The 25,311-nt window shown below is 35.1% G+C and overlaps 1 protein-coding gene and 1 long non-coding RNA gene across 4 annotated transcripts in view; one reads left to right on the forward strand and one right to left on the reverse strand.

The window, feature by feature from the left end:
• The window catches only part of LOC136845881 (rho GTPase-activating protein 17-like), a 70,414-nt gene extending 53,371 nt beyond the window's left edge, over positions 1 to 17,043 (forward strand). The window contains exons 9-11 of one of the 3 annotated variants that reach the window (XM_067116316.1): positions 181 to 360; positions 5,227 to 5,358; positions 10,892 to 12,904. In XM_067116316.1, coding sequence (XP_066972417.1) covers positions 181 to 360; positions 5,227 to 5,358; positions 10,892 to 10,998 — 419 coding nt within the window. In that variant the 3' untranslated portion in view covers positions 10,999 to 12,904. Of the gene's footprint in view, positions 1 to 180; positions 361 to 5,226; positions 5,359 to 10,888 lie in introns of all 3 variants that reach the window. The other 2 variants (XM_067116318.1, XM_067116317.1) reach the window with 2 other exon arrangements.
• LOC136845884 (uncharacterized) overlaps positions 1 to 25,311 on the reverse strand; it is a 315,993-nt gene that overhangs the window by 12,327 nt on the left and 278,355 nt on the right. The window lies entirely within an intron of this gene.

Genomic DNA, 25,311 nt, shown 5'->3' on the forward strand with positions numbered 1-25,311 from the left:
TCTGAGTAAATTCATTTAAAATTTTGGATAGTAGTACTTATTTAACTTTTGAATCATATATGTAATGCTTTTCAGTAATTTCACAAGTAAAGCTATATCATCAATTTAAAACAAAATAATAAGTGCTAAGCTGCCATATGAGGGAACAGTACTCAAGTATTATTGTTTCTTCTCCTAAAGATGGTAGTGGTTTGAATGAACCGGAAACCCATGACGAAATGGTGCTGTCTCAGACTAGTGAGGACCCTGCCAGTTCCAGTAGCACAGGAACTGTCCACCCATTACCGGAGAAAACGCCACACGCTGTAGATAAGCAGCAGGTTTCAGTTGTTCAAACAAATCCAGCAAATGCTGGTGATGGTAGGTACAAGAATATGTTGATTATTTCATAACATAACATGAGCCAGTTGTATTGTGTCCAGTTAGCAGGGAAAAATATTGATTAATATAGGAGTGACAAGTTTTTGATTTTGGAATTTGGTCTCTATTTTTTAATTATCAGGAATATTTCCCAATGCTGATAGCACAGTTTTGAATATTGAGCAAAGTAGGGGATTATTTATCCATCAGGTAATTTAAAAAGTACAGTGTAAGACTTTTGTTGGCAGTTACAGTTTTATAGGCTTTGACAATACAGGTCTTTGTGACCCCTGCATTTTTGTGCATAATATTTTTGAAGTAAAATAAGTGCAATTAAGTGGGAAGGTTATATATAACATTTAAAATAATAATACTAAAATATATTAACTATAATAATATCTGTAATTTGATATAACCACAGAAATATTTAAAAAATAGAGTAATACAGTATTTACTTAATGTCTTTATAATACTTTATAGTAGTCTCTCATTTATCTGCACTAATAAATTGAAGGTGAGTGGTATAAAGGGGCAGAATGCAGATAAGGGCAATGTCCTGTGCCTAGCCTTGCTAGCCTGCTGCAAACTTGGCCTAATCTCAAAATTTACTTGGCCTACCCCTTTACTAACACACTAAGTCAAAAAACCAATAGAGTCCACTGAAGGAAGAAGTATATAGCACTAACATAAAATAAAAATCCAAGAAAAATATATTTTATATATGAACTTTAGGTAGCAAAATTTCTCATTTGACACCTTCACCATAGTACCAAAAAATAATTGTTCCAAGTACACACTGCATAGTTCATAAAACACTTAACCAAAGAAGATAGTGTAGACAAATTTCCTTCAAGCTGTAAAGTAGGATTGTTGTAAACAGAATATTCAAAGTTGAGAAACTACATATTTAAATCATAAAATGATCATGCACACCTCCCTGTCTGAAGCCCTCTTATCATACATTATTCATTATGATACCTTAGGAAATCATTTGAACACTTAACCTAATGCATATTATATTGTGCTACTTAAGGATATACAGTATCTGTATGACCTAGTGGCAATAAAAAGGGCTCCTTCCTATACCCACAGCATTAGTCATGACTATTACTTCTTTTTCTTCCCCAACCTCAAAGTCACACAACTATAACTCCATGCTCCTAGAAATCCATAAGTTAATCAGCACAACTTCATTTTACATCAGTCAGCATATGTACAGTACTGACTGAGCTAAGGTTATTGGAATAATGATCTCATTTCCACCCCCCCCTGCAGGTGGTTTATTCTACACTCATTAAAAAGAATGCAAGTAAGCCATAGTGCAGTCACAGAAAAAGTGGATAAATGAGAGATTACTTTTATTATATTTTTATGAACTGGAATTAACTTCTGGGTGCTTTATGATAGAATTTTTTTTTTAGATAAAATGAGATGACTAAGGGTACTCTAGTGTTTTAGAGCTAAATTTGGATATTTTCCTTTTGCTCATTTTCTCTTTATCTTTGCTCTTGTAATTCACTTAGCAGGAAGAGTACGGTAAATTTTTAGATAATAATTTACAAAGGAGTTGGGTCAGTGCTTCTGGAGTCTGAGGTTGACTTTTCTTCTTCTATTTTGTAATATGTAGATGGGTATGTCAAAGTGTTTTAATATTACGAAATGGTAAAGAGCCAAAGATAGAGACTATTTTGTTTGTAATGATAACATCTTAAATAGTTATATTTAAAAACACCATTTATTTTGTGGTCCAAGTATATTATAGCTGTCATAATGGGAAGTGTACTGTTCAAATATTTTTAGTATTCATTGAACGACAGATGTGTAGTCATGAAAAATTGTCATGAATAATCACACAGTATCATGAAAAGTACTCCCTTTCCACAGTGAAAGCTTGTTACAGAACAGTTCCTCTGTAACAGCTGTTCATGTTCAGTGTTAGTATACTGTAATGTAAAATAAAAAATCATGTTCAGTGTTAGTATACTGTAATGTAAAATGAAAAAAGTTATTAGAACTGAGGAAATGATCTGGTGAATTTTCCTTTAAGTATCTCAAAGTTCAAAGCTGAAAGTAATTAAAGAAAGAAGAAAATGCGGCTCTCTTGATTTGCGAGTTGTTGCATGTTGGTGATTGGCTTTTGGTATGCTTTGATTGGGAAAATTTTAACATTGATTACTAACTTAATATTTAGTGATTATTTCTTAACACTATTAACATCTGTGGGATTTGTTTGCTTTTAGCTTAGTAATTGGGCTTACAGCACTGCAGAGTTATAAAACATTTTTGGATGGTGCTTTTCCTAAATACTTAACTGTATGGTGATGGGTGTGCTTCCAACTGTTGGTGTTTCTTTGATGCATTCGGTTTCAGGGTGAAAATCCTAATGCTTATATTTTTTGTAAGTAGGCTGATGTTTTCCAAAAAAGGCTGATGTTTTCCAAGAATATTTTTTGGAAATTAAAAGTTTTGCCATGTTGTTTTCCTTATATGTTGTTTTCATGATTCAAGCTGTTTACCCTGGGTGTTTCTGGACAGTAAGAACTAGTTTTTCTTTTAATGGTGAGGTATCATTCTACCAATGATGTGATCTTCATCCCACAAGGAGTTATTGGCGGTTTGTCTTTTCTTTACACTTATTCCCTCTACTATACATCAGTTCCACTTTTTCATTCTCTTTATTGAGGTGATCCTAGATGTTTTATGCAGAATCCTTTGGTAAGGTCTTATTTTCCTCTGATTTATAGTGACTTAAATTATGTACCATTAAAGGAAAGGCCATATTACTAATTTCTTAACAAGCAGATGGCAGGTGTGTTCACAGTTAGGTCACTGCTTAGAAAGGGAAATCAGAAATATCTAAAGTCAATTTAGTTTCAAAAATAATTTTTTTGCTGAGATGTCTTTCGATATTAGTGTATTTCATATCTGAAATACAATCCGTCCTTAGTGGGAACATATACTGTAAATCATAACTTGGAAGATTGTGAAGTTATGATTTAAAGTATATGTATATGGATTTGGTATCGTACAGAATATATATATTAATTAATTACAACAGAACATCAGTGTAGGTAATAGTTACTTTCATTTAGTTGGTTTATGAAGATGGTGGACGTAAAGTGTGGATCTATAACTTATTTTTGATAAAATGGTCAAACTCTGGGGTAGAAAACAAATTATATGTAAATATACATGAGACTAATTTTCTTGACAGATATCATCATGAACTAAACATATTATCAGCTTTCAACCTTGGGGTCCTCCCTGCAGAATTGCCCAAGGATCCTAAACGATTCATAGACTCATGTGATGGGTGCCACAACACCTATAAGAAGGTTAGAAAATCATGGGAAAAGAGATAAGTGAAAACCTAGACCTAATAGTAGTTCAGGTAGAAATGCACAAAACAGAGGACAGTGGAAAGAACTCCCTTCACATCTGATCTCAAAAAGGGAAAAGGTGAAGTACGAATATTACGATGATGATGATCTCCAGATAAAGAAAAAACTGCTTTCACTACCCACTGTAGCCATTATTCATGGTAGAATTGTCCACTGTTGTACCTGCTCCCAAGAATAAAATATTAAAAACGCACCTGTACATAAGTTGATAATTTTCAGCAATTCTAGAATTGTCACAGAAGCATTTAAAACTTAGTCCAAAAAATTCCTTAGTTCAAGAAAAATAATACTCTTTCCATAAACTATATGAATATTACATGTGTGTTGAACTGTGCTGTATCCTTGCCTATTAAAGGTATTAAAGAATATGAAGATACAGATAAAGTAGCTTAGTCTTAATCGACAGTGACATCCCTACCCTATAAATTGATTCTCACACTTCATAAGTCATTTCTTGCTTTTCTTCCATCAGTCACAGTCTATTGCACTCATAGCAAGAATGAGGCAAGGTCAAGTTGGTGTTTCATCTTTGGGAATGTATAGGGTGATCCCTCTGTAGGAAGCTCAAAGTTAACATTCAACGTCATGTTTTATGTGTAAGGTGAAATCTGTTAAGAAAAGTAATTTTTTTAGATATTCAGTGTTCAGATAAAATTTGCTTATCCCCAGAGACTGCCAAACCTTTGCCAAAAGGCTTGTAAATTTGAAGAGTCAGTTATACTCAAACTAAAATAAAATTCTAATTTTTCTCAGTGTAGAATTTAGCTTTTTCATAGACAGCATTAGTGATTTGAATGTAATTTCTTTGTAACTTTGGCTTTATAACTTCCTGGCTGAATAAGTTTCTTCTGCTGTGATATTATGAATAAATACCAAAATAGCTTTTCTGTTTTAATAGTAAATGATGGAAACCTGTAAGATTTTATTTGGTCAACAAATTGCTTCACTTCAGTGTACATATGGCATAGAGTCCCTTGGTTTAGACTAATAATGGTATTTTGGGGGAAAATGCTTTGGTTATGTGGCTGTAAACATTATGCCCTCTCTTAGCCATTTATATTTGGGTTTTGGAACCTGGGTTGTAGGAAATTTAAAGGAGAGATCTGTTGACATATTATATGTCTATTTCTTTTACTTGGAGTCTTGAATATCTTCAGTAATACTGTTTGGCGTGTTAGGCATATTTGATTGACATTCAAGGATAAAATTGTATAATCCTATTTTTCATTTTGCAAGTTTATTGTAAATTTTGCAGGATTCTGTTTCTAAGCCTTATATTGGGTTTGTGGCAGTCTTTTGATATTATTTATCAAGGTACCTTAAATTAGTAATCTGTGCCTGTAGGGTGTGGAAGTCTGTCTTTGTTAGTTACTTATTGTTTGTGGAATCGCCACATGCAGTGTTAGTTTGCTAGACGCCCTTTGGAGTTTTAGTATATCTTTTTTCCAACCAACACCTCCTTCAGGGAGTACGAACCTCCCTGAGAAACCCTGGAAGCCACCCAAACCAGATAAGCCTCCACAGTTATTAGCAAGACCCCCGTCATTCTCCTCTGAACAGTTGGACGCCATTGCCCCCTTGAATTCTCATCATACAGGTTTGTCAAAAATCTCTTGTTTTTGTAGCTATGTCACGCCTTGCCATGAGAACTAATTGTTTGTATAGTATTCAGCTTAATTGCAGAATTGTACACTTGCATTTGATCCATGCACATTATGCACATTTTCTTCTTTTATATTGTGATTATTTGGTTACTGAACGCAGAATGAGTTGTCTGATTTATCTTTTGACAGTTGGTCAGTGTACATCTGCAGTAATGAATTTTTATGCATATTTTATATGCGCATTTTCTTACACTAAACGTTGTCTTATGAACAGAACTGGACACACATTATAGCAGTTGGTTTCCAGCTCCCCTTTGTAATTTTCCCATAGTGTACAGAATTATGAAACAAATAATAGTAATTGGCCTACAGCTGCCCTTGATATTTTTTCATTATGTATGTCTTATTTTTAGTAAATTTTCATTTTTCAGATGCTTTATTGTAGTAACTTTATCTGTGGTTTTGATTAGCTGAATATTTAGTCAGTGTACAGTACCTTTACTATTATCTAGCATGTTGAATGTCTCTTGTACTAGAATTAGTGTAGGAAATTTTATAGCTAAATACTAGATCTGTAGATTGTTATATGTAGCATTTTCTGCATCATGAATTTTATAATGTTATGATAGAAATTTTGCATGATTTTGTAAATGGTTCATCTAATTAACATCAAAGTTACATTTCAGTAACTACATGATTGTTGTGGCATTTTTCTATTGAAATCCAAAATTCTTCTGGTTATATGAAAAGAAGTTTGATTTTGTTTTGGAAATGTTGGTGATTTTAAAAACAGAGATGAGTAAAGCCAGGGTTTCATTTTCTGTTAAAATTTAAAGTTTAATACGTATTCTTTAGTGTAAAATGTTTATTATCAGGTCTTGGAGTATTGGTAAGTCTTTTTACATTGTTAAAAAATGTTCACAATTTTTTAAAAATGTTTTGTTAATTTCAGCCACCTTTTTATCTTAAAATCTTCTTATGTAGTATTATATTATAATGTATCACAAACCACCCAATACTTATAGGGCTCATTTTGTAAATTTTCCCATTACAAAAGTTCTTTAAACAAAAAGAACAGTTGTCGGCTGGTTATGCGCATGTGTGTACAGATCCATTGGTTCCTGAGTGTCACCGCAGTTCATCCTTTGTTTGTATTGTGTTGATGTTGGGTCTATGTTCCCCAGAATGTTCAGGTGGTAAAGCTGGCAGGTTTTGAGACTGCATTTCCCTTGCTATCACTTTGATCTCCATTTTCATTTTCCAAGTTTATCTTTGCACTTGCTTGCCTAACAGTGCTGTGGTTCAGTAATGTTGTATCCTGTTGGTGTTAGCACTATGGTGATTTTCCTGTGAAATCTGTGATAAAGTGTACAAGATGATCCTTAGGATATGGATTATGTAGTTTAATTGTCAAGTTTGGGAATTGATACAGTGCAAAAGAACTTGGTTTCTGTCTCGTACAGGGAACAATATGTAAAACTAATGAGTGTTCCTAAGAAGAGAAATGTTACACTTAATTCATATGTAGAGGCAATGATTGAGATATAGAAGGCAGAAGATAAGAGAGATTTCCTTTCTAGTTTTCCATGTGGTATGGCAAAACAATAAGGAAGGCTTCAGTTGAAGATCAGACATATTTTTCAAATTTGTATGAGATAGAAAAACTTTTACCACTAGTTTTTCCCTCTCACTTATGAAATCCATTGGCTCATGGACCCCATGCTGACCTACTGTTGCCTGCACTAGACCCCTAAGGACTTTTTATCCCAACATGGGTAGTGCCATAACACACCTACAGTAAGCATTACTAAAGGGAGTTTGCAGTGTCCCTTTGGCCCCTAACAGCCCATACTTCTCTTTTTTTAGCCTTATACTTTACCTGCATTCTTTCTTCCATCTTTCAGTCCACCCCCCAGGTGAGGCAAACTACCAGTCAGTTTAGAGATTTTATTAGGATCGTCCCACCAAGGAGAAAGTCTCCCTTATGTAAAGATCGAGTGTTTGTACACATGTAGGTAGAAATGACAGATTTTTAAAAGTTATTTGTATTTTCCCTAACATGCAAACCTGAGGTCTTTACATAAATGGCCCACCTCGACCTACCCCTCATTCTGCTTCCTGGGCCAAAAGGTAAAGTGAATGCCTACCAACTGGATGGAGGGGATTCCTCTCCTTCTGTCGGCAGCCAGCTACCAGTATCCACCATGTTTTAAGTTAAATGGATGGCTCCAGCATGCGCTGAAAGTAAATCCCCATATGTATAGACCTCAGGTTTGTATGTTAGGAAAAGTACAGATTACTTTAAAAATTTGTCATTTTATATATGTAACTTACCAAGTAATTACATTGTTTATAGTTTCACATGCAGGCAGCTTAAAAATTTTGAAATTTGCGGTAGTGCTAGTGTTGGTGTAGGTGACTAGTCCCCGCTCACTTTTGGGTAAGAGAGGAATGACTTCAACAGTGAGATTCAATTGTTTTTCTGTCAGTTCCGACAGTGGTTCAGTTATGAGCAGTCAGCTTAAATTTTGGCTTTCATTGGTTTTCCTTTTGAGATTCTTCTGTGGGTGAAGTACTGGTAGCATAAGGCTTTTGTATTTACATTAGGTTCTCTTAGCGAGACCGTTAATTTTCAGTTTGGATGCTTTTGCTTCAATTTGACTTAGATTATAAGTCAAGCGTTGACTTCTTAGATTTAGTATGTGTGATGCTGGTGCTACTAGCCTACGCTATTGCAGCAAAGGCTGCAATACTAGGCAGAGTGGGATGCTAGAAAATAGGTTTTGGGGTCTCATTTAGCAAAATTGGACAGAGACAGGAAATATAAGGCGGCTGCTAGAGCTGAAAAACAGACAGTAGATAGCAAGACCATAGTTAGTTCTGCTGGCGATGATATTCCTGCTTTACCTTTGCCTGCTCCCGTTGTGTCACCTGTTCCCAATTCTCTGACTATTGAACCTACTCCTTTACCCAGCTCTCAGGATTGGTTTCTGGATCTCCTCAAGCTGCTGATGGATTTCCCAAGGTTGTTACCACAGCGACCAAGTCTGCTCCGACAACCCAACTTCAGGCGGTTCCACCAAGGATTGTCCACTCTGGCCCTGAAAGGGTTCAGACTGTCAGGAAACTCCTCAGACAGAGGGGGTTTTCAAGAACAACTTCAGAGGCTATTGCCAAGTGTAGGTGCTGCTCTTCTGACAAAGTCTATCAAGCCAAGTGGACAATCTTCAGAGCCTGGTGTAGAAGACATGACATCTCATCTTATAAGACGTCTGTAGCAGACACTGCCGAATTTCTCCTGTACTGTACTTGAGGACATCTAGGGGCCTGTCCTCCTCTACGATCAGAGGATACAGGGCTATGCTCATAAAATCCTTCGATATCTCCAGATCCAAGGGGCAAGAGGCTGTCCCTTGGAATCAGGACATAGTTTTGAAGTGGCTCTCCAGACCCCGCTTTGAGCCTCTTTGTTCTGCTTCATTACGAGATCTTACCAGGAAGACCGTCTTTCTTGTGACATTAGTGACTTCCAAAAGGGTCAGTGAAGTGCATGCTCTTGACAGGAGAGTGGGATTTTCCCAAGGTGATGTATGTTCTTTCACCATGGGCTTTTTAGCAAAGAATGAAGACCCAGCCAAGCACTGGCCTTGTTCCTTCACTATTAAAAGCCTGATGGAAATATTAGGTCCAGATGAGGAGGAGAGAGTTTTGTGCCCAGTAAGAGCACTGAGGTACTAGTTGCACAGAATGGAGAAGATTCAAGGTCCTAGGAGTAATTTGCGGTTCTCGGTTAGGAATCCGTTTCATGCCTTGTCAAAGAACGCTTGTCTTCTTCTTGAAGGATCTGATCTCTGAGGAACATTCTCAGGTTGGAGAAGAGGCTTTAATGTCCGTCAAAGCTAAAGCTCACGAGATCAGAGCTGTCTCCATGCACAACCTCTCTATTATCAGTTCTTCAAGCGACTTACTGGAGGTGCAAGTTGATTTTTGTGACTCATTATCTTCGTGACGTGGAAAATACTTTTGAAAATTGTAGTATTTTAGGGCCGTTATCTTCACCTTGAACTTAGGGGTTGAGTCGTAAGGGAAACCTGGGGGTACTGTATACCTGGAGACCCACCAGTCTTAGTTTTAATGGGTGGGTGGTGTTTGTATATTTTGTGGTGTAGATGATGATCATGTTTATTGATTCTGGTCATTTGGTTTGTCAGTATGTGCCCAGGGCAGGGGCAACTGGCTTCTTGTTTACTTTGTTAGTCACCGGGTTCATCCCTTGCTGCAAAGTACCCACTGATGTGGAGGTGCTTCTGGCCAACTCGCTACACCCTACATGGTTGAGTGCTGACCAGAGGCAGTATCTACCTGCAGCAGCTCTCTTACCTGGTAGGGAATGACAAGCATTGTACCAATGCTAATAGTGTTATCCTCTAACTCATTATCATCCATAATGTTTTGGGGTAGTTAATCCATATATCCCAACTCCATGTCAATTTGGGATTCAGCAGTGTAATTACTAGGTAAGTTACACATATAAAAATGACATTTTTATGATAAAGTTTTATATATACCTACCAAATAATTATGAATCAGGCCCTCCCTCCTCCCCTCATGTGGAAAGAAGGGCAAAAACAATTGAATCTCGCTGTAGAAGTCGTTCCGCGAATTTCAGAATTTTTAAGCTGCTGGCGAGTGAAACTATAAGCAATGTAATTACTTGGTAAGTATGTATAAAACTTTATCATAAAAATGTCATTTTCTTAGAGCTGTCCAACCACTCTAATTCCCTCTTTTCACTGCCTTAAGTACTGTACTGAATTGCTAAGGGTGCCCCAAGGTGTGGCTGTTTAGCTTAAATTTTATGATTCTCTTTTATTCTTAAGAACTTAAACATTTCATTTTCTCTGTATATGGCAAAGGCATTAACCCTATGCTCAACCCTCTTCGGTTATCTGAGCTTGGGACAACTTCTCTTCTTACACATGAAGAGTAAACTCCCAAACCATGATGGTAGTTCTTTCTTGGATGGTATATTTACCTCGGGTATCAGAGTCCACCACAGTAGTTATTTTTCCTTTGCTTTTCAGGTTATTTTTAAAGTTTTGGAGTGAAATTATTTTTGACACATGAAGGGTTTTGTGTAGTATATTTTTAGGTATTGCTGCTACATTACATCTTGAAGTAATTCTTATTAATACTGTAAAAGTATCATAGGAAGACTGTGAATTCACTTTGAGGCCTTCTGGAACTACTTAAGAAGTAAACATTCCTTAAATACTTGTTAAAAGGAAATGTTTAAACAGATTTACAGTTATAGTTTGCCCAGGCATTGAGCATACTAATAATGCAGTTTTTTGACAAAGAGTGGGATTGTAGTAGAGACAAGTTTTCAAAATGTATGTGTCAGTTACTGATTGAATACACATACTAGTATTTGAATATTGATGTTTTGTTCTGTAAATTGTTTGATATAATGAAATGTTAATATGCTTTTTTTTTTTTTTTTTTTTTTTTTTTTTTTGCCAGCAGCCTTGAAAAGTGGTGGATCGGGGAAATTCACATGGCCTCCGTCCACTGACACAGCAGCCTCTACCCCAAGTGAAGAGGAGCAAGTGCCAGATTCTACAAATCTTTAGAACTTCCACTCTGATGCTTTTATGTATTTTGGTACCTCATCACATCCCAGGATAGTTTTATAAACCTGTGCAGTGCTTCATCAACAAGACAGAGGAAGATCGGATACATCATTACGAAGATCAGATACAGTGGTCTTGTATGCTCCTTGGTTGTGTCTTTCTCTCGCCTTGTATGTAATTTGAAATAACTCTCATGAACATTGAATTTTTGCAAATTGGCTGTCTGTTATCTTGGTGCTCATAGAAATTTTTTTTGCCATCCTACCTAGAATATACCTAATATACTTAGACCCCAGGTGACTTTTTTTTTTTTTTTTTTATTATTATTATTATTATCTGCAATCCTTAAAGGGAATCTGCATAAATACTAGCTCTATAAGCATTGCAGAGTATAGTCATTTATTTTACATGAATCATGGCTGTAATTTGCATACCTTTTAGAGATGTAAAATGAAATTCTGTCACATTATCAGTACTGACCAAAGTTGTGATAGTTTTGATTAAGAAATAGTGAATATCCAGTGATATGAAAAGCCCTCCTCAAGCCAGTTACGTTATTTAACAAGATTGTGATAAGAGATTAAGGAAACAGAGGGATTAATAATGTGAAAGAAAGGTGTTATGTTTTGTAGATACAGTATATAAGTGTTTTTGTATAAAGAGTATTGATTTTTAGTAAAATTGATCATAATACATCTGAGTGATTAAAGGCATCCAATGCCATTCTAATACTGTTTACCAGTTCTGCCATTTCTGGTTAATAGGTGTTCTTTAGGTTTTATGTTTAGATATAAAGCCTAATATTTTTTCCAATCATGTATATTGTAAATCTAAAGCTTGTTTCTATTATAATACTTAAGTGTTATAAAATGATGTTATGGAGCTATTATTTTTTTATTTTATAGAAAAGTTTAATGCATGTGGTAGATAATTTACCTCTTGGTTATCCTTCTCTCAGTCTGTCCTTTTGTCTGCTTGTCTGTCTTTCTCTTAATGAGAAGCTTAGATCATTCTTGGCCCTAACCCAGCAGGTCAAAGGAGGATAAGAGTTATTAATGATGTCTAATTTATATTCTTTTCTTATGGTTTGTTTTTTTGGGAGAAACATTTTATCTTGGCAGATTGTGTTTGGCCTCTTTTCTGTCATTGCCCCTGTTTCTTTCATTCACCTCCTTTCAGCATTTGATTTTATAGGGCACGTTTATGGTAAGAGTGTTCTATTGAAAAATTAAAATGTCATCATGAGTATACATAGACATTTTTATGAATTCTAAGTCTAGTTTTGAATGAATGTTAATTAAGGAAGTGCTGATCTTTTATGTAACATACTTTTTTTTTTTGTGATCCTTTTTCTCCATATCGTGTAAGATAGCATGGTATCTCTAGAAGATAGCTTTCATGTATTCATGTGACAGAGCAGGAATTCAGTTTAAATCAACATTCTTATGTCTTGCTACAAATGCAGACAATTTATTCTGGTGATAAGGAAAGTAGATTTCCCTTTTTCAGTCATTTACCTGGCAGGTGTGCACAAATAAGTTTAAGGGGTGGTAGTGTCTGCTGTTATATAAAATGCTTGCATAATATCCCAATGGAATAATAAGTCAAGTGTACAGGATGTAACTGTAGTTATTTATCAAAGCAGCCTTTTATGTCTGTAGAAACAACAGAAACCCTGCTAATGCAAATGAAATATGAGGAAAATTTCATGTATTCTTCCTTGTTTTTACATGATAATCATGCTACAATGTTCCTAGATAGTGTACTCATTTTCAGCAGTTACTTGCATGATGCAACAGAATGAAAATTGAAAATACAGTGCTATGCAAAATATACAGGTTTACCCATCACTGCATTTGCCAGTCACCTTTACATTTTGATTAAAAATTGTTGTTTTTGTTAACTACTGCTTGTTTCCATACACTTCTTTTATGTATAAATCTCTAGAAGAGGAAAAACCACGATTCCTAGTATTATAAGATATTCATTTACTATCTGTTCACATACTTGAATATATTATTTCTATCCCAATTTAGTTATACAACTGGCTATTTAATTAAAATTTAATTGAATTTTCTCATGACCAGTTATGTAGAAAAAAAATCTGAAATCCAACAGAACGATAGAATGGGAATAATCAGTACTCTGGTAAAAAAAAAATGGGATACTTAGGTACAGCAGCAGTGGATGATGGAGGGCAAGGAGGAATTGGTTTAAAGAAAAAAATTTTTGTTTGCTGAGCTTGTGGGTACTTCTCAAGCACCTTGCCCTGAGTCATGGGTTTGCATGGATGTAGACACTTTAGTGAGGCTGAATAGAGGGTTAGGATTAATTTCCTTTTGTTTTATTGCATTTTGAGACTACACAGATTCCATAAGATATTTGATATCTTTATGCTGATTCAATGAATATAGGCCTTTTCCAAAAAAAACCTCTTGCTTCACAACATGCCCCTGCTAGATCATAATGAACTCTTTGTTCATTAATGGCTCCATTTGTTCTCAAGCAGCTTGGCAACACCTTAAATCTACCTCCTTGAAACTGAGTGTAAAAACCCGACTCGATATGAGTGATCCTCTTTAGAGAGGGAAGTCTGTGAAATTATGACAGCATTCAACCTGTCCTCCACCTCTTGGTACTTTTAACACTGACAGATACAGCTCATCCTAGTCGTAAAAGATGCAATCGAGTGGATCAGTAAAGGAGCTGGCCAAATTTGAGGTGAAAATTTTGTGTTATTTGGCTATGGGTATTATATTGGTATCAGAAAGGATATCATATACATGAAATTCAGGCCAAAAAATCCATTCTGTGAACCTATATAGCTGTAAAATTTTGGAAAAAATGCCATATTACTTCAATCATTTCTGTACCTTAAATATTGTAAAAAGGGGCTTTTTAAAAACTTTGAACTGATTAGCAGTCTTGACAAACTACTTCATGTTGTTTATGATATAAACATTATATAATTTAAAGCCAAGAACAAATGCTAAACTTTGGGTCTAGGGGGAGCTTTGATTACTAAACCTGCATCGTTCAACGGAATTTGTTAATCCTTTAGTTGGGGACAGTAGTAAAAAAGCTGTGAATGAAAGCTGAGCTCAGTATTCATAGTATAAATCCAAAAGGAATTCTGTTGACATTGTTCAACTCTCACAATTTGGCAAAACATAACCTGTTGAGAACCTCTTATTTTGAACTGCCATCTTAAACTGTATGACAGACTGATTACAACATTACCATAATTCCATGCACCTTTACCTTTCATTGTGTCAACTTCTGAATTTTTTTCAATTTGATATGTGGCTCCTCAAATACCCTTTGTCAGGCCTGATGTCTGGTTTGATTGGAGATTATTTCCAGAGGTCTTTTCTCAAGTGAATTTTGATAGAGTTTTATAAATACAGCTCAGCTTACTCCTGGGTAACTATGGTGCCTGTGCAGTAAATTTCTGTTTTCATAATGCCCCAAAACAAACACTTTTTTGGAAAAACTCGAGATTTATGACAAAGCAATATGAACAGGGTTCTTCAGTGACTGGCCTGGGATCAGTGCTAAGCATAGCTGTATTTTAACCAATTTTCCTATAGTTAAACTAAGAGGTTCACCTAATTTGTGTGAGGTCCGTATGTTAAATTTTGTCTATGACTTGCTCAGGTGGCCACCAATAAAACTTAGGATTGCTTTCGAATATTTCCTTCAAGTAATTAAAATCAACTGAAAGTTGAGTGTTTTATACCATATGAAATTTGTACGAAGAAATAAGTTAAACACTATAAAACTATATACCTTTCCTTACAATAAAGTGGTCAAGATTTGGTAGTGCCATATACAAAACAAAATGTAAGGAATGACTATTGTAATAACATCACTGCAAAGAGAAATTAGTTTCAGTAACTTTTTTTAAACTATTTTGAACTCAGTGAAACATCGCATCATCTTAAAAACTGTACAGTATATATACTTGTAGATTGTGTATGTACATTTTTTTAATTTGATGAATGTTTGAGCTTTTCCCAACTTATTCTGTAGCTGAAAGCTAATTCTTTCATTTTTATTACACAAAACGTAACAACTACACCTGCAGCCCTAGCAAGCTGTACGGGTTACACTGTCATGAACAGCACACTTAAGTCTTCAACAATTTTGAATTGGGGCCCGTTGTATGCAAAGATTTTCCCAGATTTATCTCAAGATTGTCCAAATACATATTCAAATATAATAAATAGTTGTTCTGCAAGAGAGAGAGAAGAGAAGAATAAATACCATCCATTTGGATTCAGCCTTTCGGAAAAAAGTGTATCCAACCTTTGAGGAAATTTTAGCTTAGAACTCACTGTAGCTATTAAAAGTACATGTGTAAGGTGAATGTGACCAGTAGATTCTGTATATTTCAGCCTATAAAGCAATAAATGCTAAGCCTTGTCAGTAGGAAGGATGGGCCTATTTTGGTTTTGTTAAAATGTGTATGAATTGGATGAATATATGTAAATATGAGCTGGTATAAAATCTTATCCTTCTTTGTAGCATGGGGGTAGCCTCTCTCTCATATCCTGTGTGGGTTTAAATCCCACCAGAGAGGAAAAGCTTCTTCAATTATTTCCTCTTTGGTTTCTAGGCTTTCATTTCGGAGTGCATCCTAAAAATGAAAGGAAATAAAGAAGATAGGTCATTTTGGCTACTAAAAACTAATGAACATGTAGTGTAATTATTTTGATTAGTGATCCACACAAGAAGTATTTTGCGAAATATCACAAATTGAAATTTTGACTGTAATATTGTATAATGTAACTACAGGATTTTTTCCCAACTTAGATGGCACCATGACTAGCACAACATAAGAGTAATTAGTTATTGCAGAAAAAATAAAGTCAGAGCTGTAACCCTGTTAAAGAAACTTATTTTTTCCTATCATCAGCAGTTATTTATATGTTTAAACCACCTGCAGCCAGGAATGAATAAGATTGACTGTCAACCTTATTCCCTCTTGGCTACAGACGGTTTAATCAAGTTGAATGAAAAAAAAAAAGCTGATGTTCAGGACTTACTTCATGGTTTTCTGCCTTTAATTGAATGGTCTGGTTAAGGTGTTTATAAATAATGATAATAGTAAATAATGCCAGACATGAGACAAACCCTCCTTGCTACATTTTACAGAGGAGAATTTCATCACAAAGTCAAAACAAGGTAAATAATTGATAACTCATTATCAAAATAGATTTTTTTTTTTTTTTAGTCTACAGTTAAAAAGGTTCTTGCTCAGTGATGAAAATGATGCAAATTTGTTTTAAAGTTTTTTTTCTTTGCTTTAAATGGTCAGTGCCTTCCTGATTACTTCTGCTCCAGTAGTGTGAGAAAATGTTTGCTTAAGTGTAAATTTGATGTGTGTAGTGGGTTTTTCCTCATTATTTGTTTTGGTTTTCTTGAAAAATTGATATACAGTATAGTGTTGCTATTATCAAGTGATACTGTATCTAGTTTATTTCTTTTGTAATTGATGGTCACTTGTTTTTCTATACTATCATCACTGTTAACCCTCAAAAATATATTTACAGCTTGTCATTATTCTAAAACATTTGTCTACCACTGAAATATCAGCAACTCTACATTGTTATGGTGCTTTGTATATGCTTTTAAGTTTGCCTAGAATTATTATTAGGAAAAACCAACGGAATTGACATAAGTAATGACAGCATGTTTCATCGAATTTTCCTGTTGCTCTTTCCAAACCCTTGATTTTTGCGTGAGCAAGACTGGCTAATATTACTGTCCCATAACTACACCAGTGGTAAGATACACCAAAAGTGTAAGAACTAAAATTGTTGAAGTGGTTACTAATCCAACAGTGTTTTAGCTTTTTAAGACCATAATTTTGTGATTTATTGAGGGTGGGTATGAAAATGGAATACAGTGCTGTATTGTCTAATATACTGTAGTAAGAAAGATAAGTGCTTTTGGGCCACCTTTTTTGTAAATAAATAACTGTATTATTGTAGAATGCATTATTTATGCCACAGTTTTCCTAATAAAAAAATTACCTTCCTGCATACGGCTGTAAATCTCAAGTTTCGTGATTTTACATTATTAAACTAAAGGGCAAACAAACATTATGATGAAAATGAAGATACCATATTGAGCAGAAAATTACGGTAAAGAATTGCAATCTGCTTTTCAGTGCCAAATCCAGCTCAAAGCATTAAAATGCAGGTGTGATATATGTTGACATTCTTTTAAAATCTAGAAGTTCGAAAGGCTTGTTGAGCAATAAGAGAACAAGGGAGAAGGAGTACTCTAGCCATATCATATAGGTGCATATTTTTTATTTCATCTTGGTGATAAAAGGATCAAATTACATTCACAGCCCAAGGGCTGGGGTACATTTGATGCTACTTCTGCTCTTCATGGCTTAACATGCAACATATCATTTGGAGTTTCTGAAGTGGCAATGTTTTATACCCATAGTAAGTTATAAAGGATTAATAGACCATTAAAATAAAAATGTAAATTCCAGTTACTGACTGGATTTCTAACTTGTGTTTATTCAGGGGGTACATAGCTGCCCATGTATAATTAAAATTGCAGGGTCCTTTCAAGAGCTGAAAGAGCTTACGAAAACCATCACTGACGTAATGATAATATTGTATTTATAACAGCATGCTACTGTGAAGGAACCTGTATGTCTCTTTAGCTCAAGTGTGAAACACAGTTTGCCAATTTCATACACTACAGCTAATAATATGACAACTGTATGTACTACGAAGTTATTTTAAGAGGGTAATGCCATTTTTTAATTAATTTTGTACTATAATACCCAATCCAGTATTTTCACTAAGAAATTTGAGTAGCATACAATCCCAAAATCCAAGCAAACATATTTCAGTCTTGCCTACATCATGAATCTAGTATAGAAGACCTAAGATTTTAATAGACTACCTTTCTTATCAGCTTGAATGTGACAATCTTAAAATGAATGCAAATTTATACCAGTAGTGCAGGAGGCATTCCCTTTCTGATAGAGCAGACAGTAGTTAGGGTCTGTCTCTCATTATAAATGCTGACAGATTATATTGCAACCTGTAAATTTGCTACTGCCTTGTTTGATTTATTTTCTATTCTAGAAACTTCAGCAGATGAATTATGCTCTCTCTAGTGTGCCTTCTAGCCATTGGGCTGAGTTTATCCTAGGCTTGGAGTTTTGAGAAAGTATAAGCAGGTAGCAAGTAGGATAGTTGCTTTTCTGTCTATGATACATGCCTCTTGTGTACGTCATTTAAACCTAAATTGTTACTGAACACTCAGAATTTCTATCTTTCCTTTGCTATAGCCCTAATTTATTTGAAGTGGTTTATGAACGCTTTTACCCTTATTTTCATTTGTTATGCACTCTTGTCATTCCTCGGTAAATTATGTGAAGCATGTTTAACCTGTGCTCTTCACTTCAGGTGAGAGATATTACCCATAAGATTTGTTTAAGAGCAAAATTTGGAACATTTCTTCCTTATTTAGTTACAAATCTTTAGTACCAAAGTTATTTTTATTTCAAATGTATAGTAATACAGGAGTGTGGCAGGAATGTTTACCACCTTCTGTCTCTTGTCCTTTCTGTTTGATTTTTACTTTATCGTTTGCATGTAAAATTTTAATTTTTGGTTGATCAACTGCTTTGTCTGAGCTTATTTATTCTTGTGCGGTAAAGAATTGTTTCAAGCGTTTTTCAGTCTTGTGTTTCTTATGAGCAGAGCTTGAGTGCACAGGAAAGTAGTGATGGCATTACAGTATTATATTTTAAAGTCAGTGCTATTGCTTTTCCTCATCTTTAGAACAAGAAATTAGTGGCTATATATATTTTGACTTGACGGCATAATGCCCAACTCATGATAGACACTGTAATGTAAATAAATTTCCTATTTACCAGAATTGTTTGTTTCCTCCTGAATGACTATAGAAGTTTAAAAAATAGCATTTTGAGAAATGTTGTTCGAAAGAATTTTGAGAAATGATGCAGCAGGAGTTCTTACAAATCTACTGGGCTAAAAATAAAAAACAATACTGTATCTGATACCCAACTCGGGTGGAAATCCTTTCCTTATAAATATTCTGACAGTAATTTATAAAAAAGGAAGAACCTGGTACAACAGCTTTGAAACTGTAAGACTTGAGTTGAGAACTTTACCACTACATTCATGCTAATGGCTCGTTGTCAATGACCCAGTTGTCACGATGCCAGATAACTCAAAATCATTCATTCATTCATGCTAATGGCCATTCTATGAAGGGGAAAAACTGAATAAAAATGGTCAGAGCACTTGAGATGTGTTCCAGTGTTTAAGTTAACATTTTTCTGGTGAAGTAAATGGAAAGGCAACATCAGCGAGTCCTTATACTGCCCTACAGAAGATTTGAAATGCGTCCTGCATACTCATATATCTCGCAGTCTGCTGATTATGATACTGATCAGAACTTTGTTTGCAATTAGGCAAAATTTGCAATGATTTTAAGTAAAGGAACAAAAAGTTCAATTATCATACTGGGATTGCAATGTGAAGAAACCTCCAAAAAAAAAAAAAAAAAGGCAACTAAACAATCAGGTGGCAATCCTATGAGCACACCGTAGGTCTGAACTACACCTGGGGAGACATTCCACTTTGCCACACTGAGTGGCTGACTGGTTTCAACACTGTATGCCCTTTAAACCCGTCTAGTGGAAAAAATGAAAAGCCCTCATTCAACGTGCAGACCGCCCCAGATTAGTGGAGGTTTGCATGATATGAGGAAGATGCAAGAAGAGTATCCAGACAAAACCTGGTCCCATGTTAATTTTTGCTTTTTTTCTGTCTTTTTAATTGACCCAGCTTTGTCTACACGCTGGTTTTGATGGAGGGTGGAGTTTGACCACATGCTTCTGCATCTGCAGAACTGATGTGCAAACTTGCCCTCAGTGCTTGATCCAATCTAGACTGACTGACGATCCTTAAAGCACTGGCGAAATCCCCACTAGGTCACCTTGGATGAATTACCCAGATAAGTGCAACGTAAAATAATAATTACCCTACCTGTAAGACAATGAACAGGCTACAGCTGGTACTACAAGTATGAATAACCCCAAAAAACAATTGAAAGTTAAAAATTAAAGTACAGCTTTCGTAGCACCATAAAAAGGAACATTAATTTTAGGCCAGATCCAAATATAGTATATTTTGACAGCATAACGGAAATAAATAATTAAATGGTCAAGAGTTAATATCATCAAAACTGAAAGAAGACTTTCTTCCTCAACTTTAGAAGAAACAAATTACTAACTAAATAGCCAACATGAAATATCTTTTAGACCCCAAACACCAATGAATGAATACTGAAAAAACTACAAAAACATCAGTCCACTGATCTTCAAAACTTTGCAGAAATGTTAAAACAAAACCATAACTTGACTAAATCCAGGGAATGGTAATATTGCCTTATATGAGGAAGAACTCCTCAAAGGGAAATACTGGTACTTGGGGAAAACCTCAAGTTGCAAATCGAGATACTGTACATGACACACCAAGGGAAGGAGAAACAAAAAATAATAAACCGAGTAGTTTTCACCAAAAATAATCGCTAAAAGTACATAAAAAAGTTAGATAAACATATGGTTCATGTACTTGGAGAAATTAATATATCCTTTAACCACAGTATTACACAAATTACATTCTAGTCATCTAATAGCATAATTATGTTATTTTTCAATAGCAGCAACTTAATAACCACAGTCCAAGTTAGGACTGCAATTGTAACTCGATAAATAAATATATCGATGGGGTTTGCTACCTAAATAACAGTGAAGCACATACATATTTCTCCAGAGCACTTGGAACTTAAAAAAAAAAAAAAAAATTATGTATATGTATGTATGTAATAAAAAAAGGAGAAAACACTGTATATCCCTCACCTTCCTATCAGGTCATCAACCTTCCCAAACAAGACATCTCAAGATAAACCACCAGGGCTCTGCCAGCCAGACAAGTATAGCTCCTGCCTGCCTTGATTCGTGTTTATCGTGGAAGCAGTGGCCAGAGAAGGAATTCCAAAAGCGAGACTAACACGAAAGGTCTTGAGAGAGAGAGAGAGAGAGAGAGAGAGAGAGAGAGAGAGAGAGAGAGAGAGAGAGAGAGAGAGAATTTGCCTTCCAACCCAAAACTCGGTCAGTGTATGACCCGCACTGATAGTGGACGGTAGCGTTTAGGAATTCAGTGTCTTATGGAACGGTGCATGTGGAAGAAGGCGGAGCGGGCGGTAATCGTCATCTGCATCCTTTTGAATTACTTATTTTTTCTTCTCTCCTAGAAAATGGGTCGATAAGGACTTTTTACACATAGCAAATAGGCGTGGTGGTGATTTTTGGTGCTGCTAGGTGAAATTAAGTCCTCATATAATTCATCTTATTTTGTTTTCAACATGAAAAGTCCGATAAAATGTCTCTTTTGTGTAGTCCTCAGTCGTATCGCAAGCTGTGCGTTGCTTCTCTATTCTCATAGTCATATAGTCCCATACATAAAGCTTACAATTTATCAGCCTATTTGGGCAATCAAGTACAACTTATATCTAATATGCAAATAGTGATTACGATACTTAACTAGCGTAGGATTTAATTTTGCCTAATTTAATGCATATAACTTTAATAAACTAATTAATATCGACATTTTTCAAGCAAAAGATCAAGATGTGCACCACTGGCTTGTTAATAAGGTCGTCAAAGAAGTTTTAATTAAAATTCTAATCTCTTAATGAAATTTTAAGTAAGAAAGAAGAATTTATGTCCATTCCTCTCTCTGATTTGTACTTGAAGCTTTATGTAAAAGAAACATTGGAAAAATGAACATGACTATAGTTATAGACTAATAACACTAAGAACAGAGGTCACTGAAGTAGGATGACTACACAAATGAGGCAAAAGTGACAAAATGAAAATGATAATACGTTAGTTCTCTCAGATTCTCAACAGACTCCCTAATATGGTTCCGGCGAGACGCGGTAAAGCCCATCCTAATTTACATAATGTATAATTTCGTTCAGTCAACTGGCTGTTAATGTTAAAAATTATTTATTCCTTAAAATATTTGGCATTACAAAACAAAAACAATGGAGACATCAGCATATGCACAAACAATTTACTTATAAAATTCAAAAATAAAATGTCTATATAAATCAATCTGATAAAGAATGCTTACGGAAAGTGCAAAGATATTTATAAAAAAATCATCAACCACGTCCATAATAATAATAATAATAATAATAATAATAATAATAATAATAATAATAATAATAATCGCTAAACATTCCTATATGACATACGAAAGTTAAATCCTTCAGGAAGAACCCGCTATTAAAATCTGACCAGATAATGACACTCCCCGACCCTATAAGTCATTTCCTCCAAAACATGACGACTAAATCATTCTTCCTCCAGTTATCGACTCACGAAGCCATGAGAGGGAAAGAGAACAGGAACTAGGCCTCATAAACGAAAAAAATACTAAAGGAAAATAAATTTTAATAATATAGTAATAATAATAATAATAAAAAAATATATAACAATGCTGCGGAATCGGCTGTCAGCGACTCTGGCAGCCGCTGTCGACCAGGCTAAGGAAACTCAGGAAGAATCGGAGGAGGTCGCTAAGGAAGAAGGCAAGGAAGAAGACAAGAAGGAAGGAGAGCCTTACAGGTAACTGATTTAATTAATACTAATGTTTATAAATACTCAGGTAACCAACAAGGTGATTACACACACACACACACTCGTGAATAAATATATATATATATACATAGGCAACCACATGAAAGGTGAAAATTAAAGACCAGGTACCAAGCGCTTTCGTGTATTGCGTACACTTCTTCGGGGGTACAAAGTAAAATTTATTTATTTTACTTTGTAACCTGAAGAAGTGTACGCAATACACGAAAGCGCTTGGTACCTGGTCTTTAATTTTCACCTTCATGTGGTTGTCGTATATATTTGTCACGTGCAGTTTGTGACTTATTTATATATATATATATATATTTGTATATGTGTGTGTTTGTGTGACTTATGTGTATATGATATATATGTGTGTGTGTATATATATATATATATATATATATATATATATATATATATATATATATATATATATATATATATATATATATATATATATATATGTGTGTGTGTGTGTGTGTGTGTGTCTGTGAGTGTATACATTACATCTATTATAATGTATACATGAATATTTGCCACTTATACACGAGTAACTTTTTTTGTAAATATTAAGCCATCAGTATCGTTTATATCTAATTCATTATGCCTTGGGAATAAATTGCACCCGACTTGAATTATAACTGATAGATTTTTTAATGAAAAGAGATTTAGGACTGGAGTAACCGCAGAAAGTTAACAGACTTGGAATGTGCAGACAATGCGGTTTTAATCAGCAAAACACCATTTGATTTACAAGGCTTGTTTAACAGAATGCATCAGATATCTAGAGAGATAGGACTCAAACTAAATCTGTTGAAAAAACAGAAGTAATGAGGACAGAGTAGGCACACAGGGACGCAGTGACAGATGGAGAAAGGATTAATGAGGCTGACTATCGAATATTTAGGAACAAAGATATCCCATACAAGTTCTCTTGAAATGAAATTTACTGGAAGGCCAAACAGGGCAATTCAAATACCAGGCAAGCAGGATAAAATCTGGAAATCAAATAGACTGGAACTGCATACGTATAAGTAAGACAATGAAACTACATCTAAAAGATTTTGTCGATTTGAGAATAAAGGTTTAAAAAGAACACCAGGAGTCAGATGGCAGGTTAGAGTTTGAAATTATACCTTAAGGTAAATTAGGGAAGTTCCACATATAAAGGAGACAAAGATAGATATGAAGATAGTTTAAACGGTGGCCGGTATGTAGACTCCAGTTTTTTTTTTATCCAGGTAATTTCACTCCCGGTATTTTGACTCCCGGTAAATTGAAATCTGGTTTCTTTAACACCCAGTAATTTAACACCCAAAAATAAATAAATAGCTTATTTAGGAAGCATATTCTTTTGAAATAGCCAAGGACAATTACCTTATTTAGGAAATAGAAATGACAAAATTTGATTGTTTCGTAAGTTGAAGGCTTAGTTTACATATTTTTTTTTATTCGGGTATATAAGTAACATTTAGCAGTTGCATCTGATTTCCTGGCGGCATAAAGACATTTTTATAACCATGTCTCGTACCATTCAGAGCACCCGTGGGGGAAAGAAACTCTTAGATGACTTAAATTACATTTACGAAAGGCAGAAAACAAACGCTGATGGATCAAAAATTTTCTTGGAAGTGTGAAGTGAAGAGTTGCAAAGCACGCCTACATACATTAACAGGCGTGCTTTGCAACTCTTCACTTCACACTTCCAAGAAAATTTTGATCCATCAGCGTTTGTTTTCTGCCTTTCGTAAATGTAATTTAAGTTATCTACGAGTTTCTTTCCTCCACGGGTGCTCTGAATGGTATACGAGACATGGTTATAAAAATGTCTTTATACGGCCAGGAGCTCGGATGCAACTGCTAAATGTTATATATATACTTGAATAAAAAAATATGTAAACTAAGCCTTCAACTTACGAAACAATAAAATTATGTAATTTCCATTTCCTAAATAAGGTAATTGCCCTAAGTTATTAAAAAAATATGCTTCCTAAATAGGCTATGTTTATTTTGGATGTCAGATTACCGGGTGCTAACGGAACCGGATTTCAGTTTACCGGGAGTCAAAATACCGGGACTGAAATTACCGGGGTCAAAGTTCTGGGAGTCAAAATACCTAGAACCGGTTTAAACATGTCCTCCGAGCCACCCTTGGTGTCAGCTGGTCTCCTGTGGGTACCAGTAGAGTTGGAAGACCCAGACATACTTGCATGAGAACTGTGAGAAGAGAAACTGGATATGAGTGGAGATCTGTGGAAGATAAAGCACAGGAAATACATGAGTGGTGGAATTTTACAGAGGTCCTTTGCGTCAAGAGACACAGGACTCGATGATAATGATGATAATGACAAGCTGTTTTTTATCCAAGATCTCTTGTTCTAATGTAAATGTCTTGACGTTTCGCTGATGAAGGCCTAATCGATTTTGCAAGTGATGTTAGAACAGAACACAGAATTTAGGCCAAAGTCCAAGCGCTGGGACCTATGAGGTCATTAGGCGCTGAAACGGAAATTGGTAGTGAAAAGGTTTGAAGGGTGTAACAGGAGGAAGACCTCGCAGTTGCTCTATGAATCAACTGTTAGGGGTGGACAGTAAGA

This window comes from Macrobrachium rosenbergii, chromosome 14 (assembly GCF_040412425.1).
Source record: "Macrobrachium rosenbergii isolate ZJJX-2024 chromosome 14, ASM4041242v1, whole genome shotgun sequence".
Classification (NCBI taxonomy): domain Eukaryota; kingdom Metazoa; phylum Arthropoda; class Malacostraca; order Decapoda; family Palaemonidae; genus Macrobrachium; species Macrobrachium rosenbergii.